General features: G+C 37.5%; 1 protein-coding gene across 1 annotated transcript in view; it reads right to left on the minus strand.

Moving 5' to 3' along the window:
* Positions 1–14,031, minus strand: part of CORIN (corin, serine peptidase) — a 225,053-nt gene that overhangs the window by 30,011 nt on the left and 181,011 nt on the right. The window contains 2 exon segments of the mRNA XM_043972400.1: positions 3,723–3,830; positions 9,733–9,878. Of these exon segments, the coding sequence (XP_043828335.1) occupies positions 3,723–3,830; positions 9,733–9,878 (254 nt within the window).

Genomic DNA, 14,031 nt, shown 5'->3' on the forward strand with positions numbered 1-14,031 from the left:
GTAAAGACACTGCAGTGTGGCAGGTGGGAGGAGTGAGGGAGGAGGCTATGAAACAAAGAACTTATGCCTGTACATGGATGTCATCCCTTCAGAGTAGTTGTCTTTGCAGGACACATTCAAAAGCTTCTGTCATTGCTCAAAGAATATATGGCAGGGGCAGCGAGGTGGTGCAGTGGATAAAGCACTGGCCTTGGATTCAGGAGGACCTGAGTTCAAATCCAGCCTCAGACATTTGACACTAGCCGTGTGACCCTGGGCAAGTCACTTAACCCTCATTGCTCCTCAAAACAAAAACAAACAAAATATATGGCATTCTTGTTCAAGAAGTACCTCCACAATCAACCTATGAACTACACCATACACTCCGACTCATTCATTTATAATCACCATATTGGTATGATTAGAAGCATGATCAATTAAATTGAGAATCACAAGTAGACTGTACCAGAGGACTGTAAAGAACAAAATGAAATGTTATGCACAATTGTTCATCTTAAATGTCATTTGATTTTGGACTTAGCTATTTTCTAGATCACTTTGAGATGCTGTTCTTCATGATACTCCCTATTTTAAATGAACCCCGCTTTTCTGTCAGCAGATGAAAGAAGAAATATCCATATGGAGGTCCTCCTGAGTGACACAGATGCCCATTCAGTTCTGGGAACAGGAGTAAAGAAGGATTGAAAGGATGCCAAAATACTGGCTGGCAGATTTTAGGAGAAAACGGCAACTAATATCTTTGAATCTTTGTTCACATGTACTGCTGTCTAACTGCTGTTTTGTACATTCCTGTATAAGTTGATGTGTTTAAGCTAATCGCTAGACCTTAGAGTTATGCCTATTAAAATTCATCTAATAAGTACAATCCACTATCCTTGTCTGGCAAGATATTATCAGATCCCAGTCTATTAGCTACCCAGTGAATTAACTAGCTCTTTGATACTTAGATTAATTGCAGATTTCATAAGTTCACTATCGGCATCTACATCCAAGTTTTATTTTTAAAAATGCTGAACATCAGGGAGACCTTTGTCATTCTGCTACAGAACTCCCCCTCCAACTTGACATCCATACATTCATCACCATTCTTTGGACATAGCCATTCAACTAGTAACAAGTCCCTGTGATCATCCAGGCTGTTTCTCTACTTTGCCATAAGGACATTATGAAAGATCTTGTTAAATATGTTCCAACTCTGCTTATGTCTACAGAATTTCCCTGATATATCAGTGGAGTAACCCAATCAAAAGGAAAAAGCTGGGGGAGGGGGGGGAAGGAAAGCAAAGACTCTCCTAGGACAACCTGAAAATCTAATGCCATTTATAACACCATTTCTGTGGGAAGTTGCATTCCAAATTCCCAATAATGGATTTGTAGAAGAACTCTTGCAATATGACCATCTTATAAGGAAAGGGAAATGCCATCTCTTTTAAGATGAAAAAAGCACGGGGATTAGCACAGAGTAGGTACTGAATAAATGTTCAGTAAATCGAAATGAATTATTTGAATTGAAGTGTTATAAGTTCTCAAAACACAAGTCATGTCCATATTCAAATGGATATACAAAAACTCATTTTGGAGAAGTGGCTGGATACTTTTCCCATAATCGCCGTGATTATGAATCTTTTTTTTAATCAAGCAAGTTTGTTTTACGTGCTTTAAAAATTCTCATTAGCTGCCTTCTATGCTCAATAAATATTAAGCCATCAACCCTCAACGTACTGAGTTGAACTTAATTTACAAATGGAAATGGTGATCTCTAAGTTCTTAAAAATAGAAAATGAATTTTTTAAAAGTTACTTAAGCAGCCATCAAGCTTTCAATTTTCTTTTAAAGTAGAATCTCATTTTCTCAACAATCATCTCCTCCTAAATTTTGATTTTTAGTGTAAGTGATTTCGTTCCCTCCTCTGCCATCCTTCTCACCTTTGGCATTTTCCCAATATTGAAAACTCCCATTGATTTTTTTTCAGACTTCTTTAGACTACCTAAAATATAATTTCATCTTTAAATTAAATTCCAGTATATTATCACCATCTGTGATTCTAGTTTTGGGAGCAAATCCAACATATCCCCCACCAAAAAAAAAAAAAAAAGCTTTTTATATAAGAAAAGTTCAATGACTTTTGATTCCTTCCTTCCTATGAAGACATAAATAAGGAAACAGTAACTAACTTCTGAGAACTTCAAAGCACTGGATGTCCCCATTCACCACAACATTTTCCATGGTCAATGTCAGGTTGCTCTGACAGCTGTAATTTTCCAGCAGAGGCAGTCTTTCATATTTATAGCAGCAGATAAGAATTCTGTTGATTGCTTATGACATTTTGTCTAGCCACAAGGGCAAGGTCTTCCATAGAAATACATTTTAGGAAACAAGGCAATATTTCCTACCTTAAAGGTTAGGAGAATAAAAATGATTCTCAAAGATGGATTGCTTCTCACTAGCAAAAAGGGTCAATAAAATCTTTGAAAGTAGGATGAGCAAAATAATCAAACCTCAAAGTCAATTTCCAACAACCACTCATTTATTGTGTATACTGTTTGGAAAACACTCAATGCTCTGGCTTCTGCCCTGATGCAGTGTAAGAGTACATAAGGCCAAAGGTTAGCTGTCAGAAGTGGAAAGAGGCACGTGTTTCCTCTTGAAATTATCATCAATATTTCTGGCTGTAATGCTGGTGAGGTTGCAGCTCAATAGCAGAGATACCAGAAAGAGTTTTTGTCCTTTGCTCACAAAGATTGTCATGGAGAGCATTAAAAAAGCAAAGTTTAATTAAAATCAGGCTTTCAGAACTAAAGTCTGTTTAAAAGTTGCACAAGTTACAATTGATACACAGATGTCTGTTATGTTTAATGTTAATGGAATTTAATTATATGTATCATTTATATATAAATGATGTGGTCCAAATTGCATTCAACTTCTTCTGTCTTTATAAGAGGATAAAACACTGGCAGATAGGCAATGGCATGCAATGGCTAAGGGGATGAGCCTTAAAGTGAGAATGACCTGGGTTCAAGTCCCACTTTTGACACATACTGGCCATGTGACCCTGAGCAAATCATTGAACTTCTCAGTGACCTAAGACCTTTCTCAGAATATAAATTACAGAATAGGTGCCAAACTACATGATAGAAGGAACTTCCTCACTAAGAACTCCCTGTACCATTGAAATTGTAAAGTCAGACAACCCCTACCCCTACCACCAAACAACAGCTGGCTAGGATTCCCTAACTCTTCCCTATAGCTACATTTGGCTCACAAATGAAGTTCTTTCCCCAGGAACAATCACTCTTGTAAGCATTGAAGTTAAAAAAATTATAATTTTCAAGTACATTCTTCACCCTTGCTAAGTATTTCTCAAATGTTCAGAATGTCAGGCAGCATAAGAAGTAGCTGAAATAACAATGATTTCTTCCAACCCCTTCCCTCAGCTGTCTTCAGGGAAAGAACAAGAATCTTTTTTAATTTTTCCTGTACCCTCTGGACAATTCTTCAGATCAAGAAGGGCCAATTAAGGGGCAGCTAGGTAGCACAGTGGATAAAGCACTAGCCCTGCATTCAGGAGGACCTGAGTTCAAATCCAGTCTCAGACACTTGACACTTAACTAACTGTGTGACCCTGGGCAAGTCACTTAACCCTCATTGCCCTGGAAAAAAAAGAAAGAAAGAAAGAAAAGAAAAGAAAAAGAAAAGAAAAAGGGCCATTTCTATTTACATACCGCAGTGTTCTTCATCACTGTCATCCTCACAGTCAGCCTGCCCGTCACATCTTCTAGACGCCAGAATGCACCTTCCTGAGCGGCATTTAAAATGACTGGGGGAGCATTCTATTGATAACAATCAACAATACCAGTGTCATTTAATTTTGAAACCCAGGAGACAAGGTAAGTAACATTTTGGTGTTGGAGATAAGGGTCAGAGAAGTGCTTAATAAAGATGTTATTAGTATACAGGAAAGGCTCTAGGCAAAAATGAAGTGGTCAAGCTTTGTTAGAGGACTCCTATACTTATAAGGCATATCTAAAACAATTTGGCAAAATATTTATTAAGGGTCAGAATAATGCAGTTGAAAGGGTACCAAGGGGACTCAAAGAACATGGATTCAAATCCTGGCTTTTCCACTACTTACCTGTGTGACCTTAAGTGATTTTCACTTTTCTAGGCCTCACTTTCCTCATCTCTAAAATGAGGGGATTAGACTATATGATCTCTAACGTCCCTTCCCACTCTAAATTCCCTGACCTACTGTGTCAAGAATTCCTACAAGGCATTCTTCTCCCACCATTTTGTTATTCATCTCATTCCTCTCTCTCCCTGCTCAGTTTTCCCTTTCCACGATGATGCCACCCACTTTAGCCATTCATTCCAGCCTTTTTTTCTTAGAAGTATCCCAAACTTTAGGCTTTTCCTCTTCTCCTATCTTCTTCCACCCCCAAATTTTCCTATCTTCTTGCTTGTTCTCTCAGGCATCTCTTTTCTGCTAGCTAAATAGGTAAATTTGTTCTTATCAAACACTATTCTTCCCAGACAATATACTTGTTTTAAAAGGGTCTGTTAAGGCCTTGGAAATGTTTTGGAAGCAGAAGGACTTTTGAGATCTCTCAACTTAGCTAGCACTGCCTGTAGCCTGGAATATAATAAATTGAATACTTTGTGACAGGGGAAGAAAGTTAAATTCTAAAAATTATACATTTGCTGATGCCTGCTGTGTTCATCACCTGTTTTTTTCTTTTTCCTTTTGGCAGTAAGTGTCAAGTGTCTAAGGCCAGATGTGAACTCAGGTCCTCCTGACTCCAGGGCTGGTGCTCTAGCCACTGTGCCACCTAGCTGCCCCTATCACCTGTTTTTTCAAACTCAGGAGGGCAACTGCTTATAGGCTCCTGGACATGAAGATTAGATGGGCTACTTTGTCCCAAGCACATTCTCTATTCTCATCAGATAAAATGTGTTCATGGGAGAATAGTAGGAGATTCACTAAAAATGACCTCAAAATTCAGTCATGTTAACATTTTACTTATCTGTTTATTTTCCTGATAAATCATAATACCTGTTTATAACTCACCATGTTATTGCAAAGATTGAGGAAGGTAATATATGTATGTAAAAGAGCTTTGAAAATACGCAAATCCATTTGTACATTTTTTTGGTGACTGGACCTCCATCAATGTGTATGCAAACTGATAATTCATCTGTAATTTATAGTCTTAACTTCCTGGGGCATTAAGACATTGATTTGCCCATGGTCACATAGCCAGTGTACGACAAAGTCAAGACACCTAGCCTAGTCTTCCTGCTTGAAAACTTACCCTATATCCACTTTGGTGGGCTAACCATTATTTGAAACTTGTACAAGTATAAATGAGGCAATATGGTATTTATATTTATATTTATGCATGGTAGAAAGAGTATTGCAGTCAGAATTAAAAGAACTAGATTTCAGTCCCTGCTCTGATACTTATTGTGTGACCATAGGCAGGTCATTTAATTTCTCTAGTTTCTGTTTCCTCATTTGAAAAGTGGTGATAATCATATTTATATTACCAGATCTATAGGGCTATGATTATAAAAGTGTTTCGAAAACCTCCCAGCAATATAATAAGAATGTGAGATAAATAAGCAAAAGGACATGGGGGATTAAGTTCAACACCAAGAGAAGGAGCAGAAAAGGCCTTTGAGGGGCAGCTAGGTGGCGCAGTGGATAGAGCACTGGACCTGGAGTCAGGAGGACCTGAGTTCAAATCCGACCTCAGATACTTGACACTTACTAGTTGTGTGACCCTGGGCAAGTCACTTAACCCCATTTGCCTCAAAAAAAAAAGCCTTTGAGTAACTAAAATAGAAACCTTAATTTCTATGCATTGATACTCAAGATTTTTACCCAGAGAATAGCCCTACAGATTCCCCACTCAGGGCCCATTGACTTTTATTTTTCTTTTTATCACAGTCCTAAATAGTTTGGTTATCTGATTATTTGAACCACAGAAGATTACAAACAGAAAGTTGAACATGGATGCTACCAACTGTCATGAGTAACCAATGAATACAAACGAAGAAACAGATAATCTACTTACATACCTCAGCAGCCTGAGCGTATTCCTGGATCATTACATAGTCTAATACTTGGTAGTAATAACAAAGACTTTGAATGTTCAAGAAAAGACCATATTATCTTTAGTGTACTTTGAAGTAAGTGAATCAAAGGTGTAGTCCATTTTCCGATGAATCAAGAAGCATGTAAGGACCAACTATGTGCCAGGCACTATGCTAGGCACTGTGAATACAAACAGAATAAACAAAACAATACCTCCACATATTTTCATATGATTTTTAAACAAGAGTGTTTCGATAGATAACCACCAATTGGGAAATGGATAAACATCATGTAGCACATAAACATAATTGTAAATTACTTCAATAAAAGAAATGGCAGATAAGAATTCAGAAATGTGGGAAGACCTACGAATGGCTGCTGGATGAAATAAGCAAATCCTGAAGAACAAAATACACAATAACTAAAACAATGTAAACATGATCTAGAAAAAGAGTTCAGAAAATGCACCTTCCTTTTTTCAGAGATAGTGGAATATGGGAATAAAATGTTGTACATGCTATTTATCTGTTGTGTGACTTTTCTGACTGCTTTTTTAGATCCATGTCTTGAAGGAAAACTTGATGGGTGGAGGAAGAAGGTAAGGACATATTCAGAAATGAATATGATGTAAAAACAAAAGACAACAAATTAAGTTTTAAACAAACCTCTTTCAAAAATTGGTGGTATCATTCACCAATTGATAAATGGTCAAAATGTATGAAGAGGTGGTTTTCAGAAGAAATCAAAACTATCTATAGTCATATTTTTTAAATGCTCTAACTTACCATTGATTAGAAAAACACAAATTAAAACAACTTATTAAATTGATTAACAGGATAGAAAAGGAAGATGACAAACCCTGGAAGGGATGTGGAAAAGCAGATACACCAATGTGCTGTTGGTCGCATTGTAAACTAGTCCAACAATTCTGGAGAAAAATTTGGAACTATGCCCAAAGGGCTATAAAACTGTACACACCCTTGGACTTAGCAATACCCACCGCTGGGTCTCTATCCCAAAGATATCAAAGAAAAGGGGGAACGATCTATATGTTAAAAAAAAAAAAAACAACCCACTTATAAAAGCTTTTTTTGTGGTGTTAAAGAATTGGAAATTGGGGGCAGCTAGGTGGCGCAGTGGATAAAGCACCGGCCCTGGATTCAGGCAGACCTGAGTTCAAATCTGATCTCAAGACACTTGACACTAGCTGTGTGACCCTGGGCAAGTCACTTAATCCTCATTGCCCCACAAAAAAATTTTTTTTTAAATTGGAAATTGAATGGATGCCTATTGATTGTGGAATGGTTGAACAAGTTGAGGTATATGCTTTGATGAAATATTATTGTTCTATAAGAAATGATGAGCAGAATGGATTCAGACAAACCTAAGAAGATTTATATAAACTGCTACAGAGTGAAATCAGCAGAACCAGGCAAATATTGTACACAGTAACAAACAATATTGCATTAATGATCAACTGTGAAAGACTTAGCTATTCTGATCAATACAATGATCAAGATAATTCCAAAGGACTTATGATGAAAATGTTATTCACCTCCAGAGAAAGAACTGATAAAGTCTGAGCGCAGATTGAAGTTCAATTTTTTCACTTTTTTTTAACAACATAGTTATTTGGAAATATGTTTTATATGATTTTACATGTATAATTGATATCACATTGCTTGTCTTCTCAATGGATGGGGGAGGGGTAAGAGGGAGGAAGAGAATTTGGAACTTACTTTTTTTTAATGAATGTTAAAAATAAATAACTATTTTTTTTTCAAAATTAGTGCAATGTGAACTATATGCTATGCAAAGTAGTGCTATTTGATTATCCAGAAAATGAACCAATATGGAACCATTCATTATAGTAGAATGGGCAAAAGAAATTTAAATATATTAAATGCTTATTTATTTGTGGTATTGTGCTAGGCCATGTACAAATCACATTAAATTAATACAATCCCTGTCTTGTGAGACTTTATAAGCTAAAATCCACAAGAGACTAGTAATATAAGGACATAGACTGAGTTAATCAGCATTTTCATACTATCTAAACAGAGTTATAGTATTAAGTACAAAAGGAATCACTGTTGACAAGAGTGATAGAGCATGGAAAATTGGCTAATTCTCTTCCAATTCGCCAAGAAACAAATTTCTCTGAAAGTAAGGAAGGGCAGAGAAGGAAAACTATTGTGGGATCATGGCAATAATGGCATAGGTTTCTATAGGACTTTCCAGTTTCTAGAACAATTGTCTCAGAATAATCCTGTGAGGAAGCACTGTTAGCATAATTATCCTGAAAGGTGAAAGCAATTTATTCTACAATAACCTGTTTGGGAAGCATCAATGCTAAGACTCAGACTCAGTACCCTTGGTCTAATTCCAAGACTTTGCAAAGTGAAGCCCTTTAAAGGAGACTCTGACCTTAATCCATTGAGAAATGGGAAATCATTGAAAAGCCCCAGAAAAGGACCAAAGTCAAACAGTGCATGAAGAAAGTAACCCTGGCATTATATAAATGATGGAGTCCAAGGGGATATTCAGAGTAGAGAAATGAGAAGATCATAAGGGAATGATAAAATTGGCTTAGAAAACTGGAATTGCAGAGCTAGGGAATTAACCATAAAGTTTCTCTCTTGTTTGTTTCTGGATTATGGTGATTACTACTTTGATGAGCAAACTAACCTCAATGAAGAGAAGTATTAACAAGACCAGTAGTTTTATCCTTACCACGTGTAACAAGACATAATTCTAGAAAGAAATTTCAATAACAAAGGTAGAACTGTGTTTCCTACAGATAAATAGTATCTGCATACAGGTAGATTAAAGATCATAGAATCAGATGGAACTCTGTAGGACAGAGCCAGACTCTTTTTGTTGTTTTTTTTTTTTTGTGGGGCAATGGGGGTTAAGTGACTTGCCCAGGGTCACACAGCTAGTGAGTGTCAAGTGTCTGAGGCCGGATTTGAACTCAGGAACTCCTGAATCCAGGGCCAGTGCTTTATCCACTGCGCTGCCTAGCTGCCCCGAGCCAGACTCTTAAATGCCCTGACTACCAGTTTAGCCTGTAAGAAATAATGGGGTGAGAGGTGGGAGGGGCAATCTGGCTCCCTGCTGTGACAAACACAAAGAGAATACAGCAGATTGCTCTCTCAGAGTTTACATTCCAGACTGGGCTCTAAATCTATGATTCTTATAATCCACTCACAACTGCTATCCTGGTTAAGAGAGAGTAATCCTTCCTGCCCTCCACAACTTTGGGGAGCAAGTGAATTATCCATCCTACCTCCCAGGAGTAAGAAAGGGCTCCTCCCCCTTCTGAGGTCCTAACGAACCCGGGTAAGAAGGTGTGAGGGATTCCATCACTGGATGTCTTTTCAGAGGCCATTTTTATATTAAGAAATGTTCATAATCAGGTGTTTGCATCATGGGTGCCTGCATCAATCTTCATTTTTACTACTACCCCTAAAAAAGGCAAAGAAATGGTCACATTTCACAGAAGGGCCCTAAGTGTCAAGAGGCAGTGAGGGTGATAGAAATTAAGAGAAGAAATAAGACCTTAAAGAACCTGACATGCACCAACCATTTTGTATTCTCAAAACAACAACAACAACAATAATAATAATAATAATAACCTTCTACATCTTCATCAGGCATTAGGCAGGTTTGGTTGTCTGAACTTTCCTCTGGAAACTGAGTGCAATCTGTGTCTTCAGGCCACTGAAGACCCACAATCCCGAGCACAGACTCACAACGTTCTTTGGAATGCTCGCAGAGTGTCCTACACAGGCAAAAAAAAAGTCAGAGGCCAGCAACATCTGTGAGGGCTTCACATTTATAGCAAGCATTGGTCCGTGATATTTGCTGGCCAATATACTAAACTATTTTTCCTAAGAGGGTGTGTTCTAGCAACTCACTTCACTCTCTGATACCAGACTTAGAAGTATTCCAAAAGGCACAGGGATGCATGCCAGGAGGAGGATTCCCCTTTCATCATGCTTTCTTGAGGCACTCCCTTCTGCCCCTCTCCTCCAGGTATGGTTAAAGGTAGATTCATGTCTCCAAACCAGGGGGCATTCTGGCCCATCTTTGAATGATCCACTATCCAGCTAAGCTGAGGACAAGCATGAAAGGATATTCCCACGGACAGAGCTGTGAACTAGGAATCAAGAGACTAACTCTGGTTTCACCCCTTCTACTAATTCATTATGTGACACTAGGCAAGTTACTTTACACCAAGAGATGTGAGTTTTTTCCTGTGTAAAATAAGGAGGTTGGATAAAATCAGAGATTCTTAATCTTTCTTTGTATCACAGACCCCTGCTGACAGTTTGGTGAAGCCTATAGACCCCTTCTCAGAATAACTTTTTTGTTTTGTTTTGGTTTTTTTTGGCGGGGCAATGAGGGTTAAGTGACTTGCCCAGGGTCACACAGCTAGTAAGTGTCAAGTGTCTGAGGCCAGATTTGACCTCAGGTCCTCCTTAATCCAGTGCCAGTGCTTTATCCACTACGCCACCTAGCTGCCCCTAGAATAACTTTTAAAATGGAAAGGACAAAATAATATGATTAGAAAGGAAACTCATATTGAAATGCAGTTTATCAACAGAGATTTTTAAAAATACAAGTTTAATGGATCCTATATTAAGAACTGCTAGATGAGATCATCTTTATGAACCCTAGTTCTTCTTTAAGAACCTTCTAACAATATACAAATCTTTGACTGTATGGCTATAATCCAGATGACTTCCATATCCCAGGTTACCAAACTGGATAAATCCCATAGTCATAGTCCGTTCTTCAGCAAGGCCTGAGCTATGACTCAGGAAAAGGCCTATGTCTGAGACAGTGTAACTAACTCCTCCTCCTTGCTGCCAATATCAACCTCTCATACCTGAAAGTCAATTTTATTAAAAGGAACTTTGTTCTTAAAGCATTCATTAAACGAGATCACTTAATATCAGAATAGTTCCCATTGCCTACAAATATAGAAGAAAAGTAAACTATTTTTTCTTTCTGCATAGTTTTTCCATGAGTAGATCAAGAAAAAACAAGTGGGGCAGCTAGGTGGCACAGTGGATAGAGCACCGGCCCTGGAGTCAGGGGGACCTGAGTTCAAATCTGGAGCTGTGTGACCCTAGGCAAGTCACTTAACCCCAATTGCCTCACCAAAAAACAAACAAACTACAAAAAAAGAAAAAAACAAGTAATTTCATTGGCCAGGAATTAGCAGGCATAGATTCTATCCTTGGCTCTATCACTATGTGACCTTGGGTAAGGAACTTAACTTCTGTGGGCTACAGTTAATTTTTCTTTTTTTAAAAAATGGAGGGGGCAGCTAGTACAGTGGATAAAGAATCAGCAATGGATTAAGGAGGACCTGAATTCAAATCTAGCTTCAGACACTTGACACTTACTAGTTGTGTGACCCTGGGCAAGTCACTTAATCCCTATTGCCCTGCAAAAAAAAGGGGGGGGGGGCTTAACTAGATGACTTTTTAGTTCTAAAATGTTATGACTACAAAATAAATTTACAAATCACAAAAAAGCAAGAAGAATTCTAATTTTAAACTCATATTCTCTAAGGGTTCTGAGTTTTAAGCTAAATTTTGTCAATCCAAATAATACTTTGTTATGTAGATAATTAGATAATGTAGAATAATGTAGATAATTAGAACAACCCAAATTAAATCATATGAAAAATGGTTTCCAAAGGAAACCAATATTCATTTCTAAAGAAAAATAGCAATTATAGATGAGGTTTTGAAGATGCAAATTAGTCCATATAATAATTTGATCATCATCAATCAGTTAATAAATATTTATTAAGCACCTATTATTTGCCAGGTACTGTGTTCAGCCCTGGAATACAAAAAGCAAAAAACAGTCCTTCCAAGACCTCAAGGAGCTCCTTGGGATCTAAATCTGATGAATTTTGCTATGGCAAGGGCATTAGAGGCCAACGACTCTAATCCCTTATTTTGACGCATGCCCTAAGAAACTGAACTCCAGAGACAGTCAATGACTTGACCAATGACTCACAGGTAGGAATCAGCAGATCCAGGCTAACTCAAAATCCTTTGTTCTTTCCACTGAACTCTTTTTCTACCTGTCCATAAGGAAATGTGTGAGTATTAAATTTTCCTTAACCTAGGGATAATTGAAGATCTTTGAGAAAAATACCTGCTTGGAAAAGTATTTGAAATGTTGACAAATTCAAAGCATTTAGTTGATTTTTAAAAAAATAGACTGAGATGTGTGACAAACTGAAAACATGTCTGACTATCCTATAAGAGAATTTTTCTTATTAAAAATATCTCCTTTAAAGGAGTGAAGCTTTATTAGCTCTTCCAAAGACAAAAGCAAATTTTTTTTAAGACCCATACAGCAAATACCAATATATTCATTTATGGGATCAAAATGAGCAAGTTCATGAAAATAGAATAATAAAGCCCTTTTAAAGGTTCAGATAATACAGAGTAAACCAAACTTCATGACTTCACAGAGTAATTCATAAAGTAATTCCTTTAAAAGCAAATGTTTGGGGATTTTTTGAAACAGGGAAATGAATAATATCTATTTGTTTTATTCTCTGCAACATGATTGAAACTGGCTTATAGTAACATGTGAAATTCAATAGTTTTTAGGGACAAGTTACTAGGACCCTCAGTTGTAATCCTTGAAGCCTATATGATGGTTATGTCTGACAAGAACATCTTAAAAATGAACACCGATTCAATACTCTCTATTGAAAACACACAATGCAGAAATGTGTTTAATGTGATTGTACATATATAACCTATATCAGACTGCTTTCTGTCTTGGGGAGGAGGGAGGGAAGCAAGAAAAATTTGGAACTAAAAATCTTATGAAAATAAATGTTGAAAACTAAAAAAAGAAAGAAAGAAAAGAAAAGAAAAGAAAAAGAAAACACTCTGAGGCAGTTTGGTATTGTAAGGGGCTAAAATTCTAGCTATTCTGTCTAAAATATCTAATGAGTGGTCGCCAATAAATTATAAGCTTTAGCAAGAGTTAGACTTTTAAGCATTTATTAAGGAGAATAAGGATTTGGTGAAGATAGAGAGAAAAGCCTAGATTCATCTATCAAAGGGAGAGCGCATTTCTAACTCCACTCTCCACCAGCATCCTGAGGAAAAAGAGCAAGAGCGTCAGACTCGCCCCCTCTTCCTCCCACAAGCAAACATCACTTCCTGACGCCTTGCCCTCAGAGGCCTTCTCCTCATGGTGGAGCTTTCCTACAGTAAGTCTCCAGCAGGTGGCATCATTCCAATCGTTGCAGTATACCGGAAAGAAGACCAGACTAGACTCAGGAAACCGGAGTTCAAATCCTGGCTCTGCTATTTACTATCTGTGAGACCTAAGGCAAACCTGGGCCCCATTTGGACTAGATGATCTCTCAATATAATAGATAAGTACTAATTGTGTTAAATATTTAAATTCCCAACTCAACATATATGTGTCCTATTAACTAAGAATAAGATAAAATCTACAAACTTGTGAAATTATAATCTACTTAAGAAAGGACATGGTGGGGGTCAGGGGAAGCAGGTAGGTGGCACAGTAGATAAAGCACCAGCCCTGGATTCAGGAGGACCTGAGTTCAAATCCAGCCTCAGACACTTGACACTCACTAACTGTGTGACCCTGGGCAAGTCACTTAACCCTCACTGCCTCACCAGAAAAAAAAAGAAAGAAAGGACACACGATGAACATTAATAAGTACAGAGAAATATGTGTATTTAAAATGCCTTATGCAGGAACTTCCTGCCAAAATAGCTCCTGAATGGAACACAAACCAAGCAATTCCCATCTACATATTCCAGCTAATTCCTGAAGTTCTCTCCAGACCAAATAATGATAAATCCAATGAGAAACTACAATAAATTTCTTCTTCCACCTGGGAACTCTACAAGAGA

Source organism: Dromiciops gliroides, chromosome 6 (assembly GCF_019393635.1).
Source record: "Dromiciops gliroides isolate mDroGli1 chromosome 6, mDroGli1.pri, whole genome shotgun sequence".
NCBI lineage: Eukaryota > Metazoa > Chordata > Mammalia > Microbiotheria > Microbiotheriidae > Dromiciops > Dromiciops gliroides.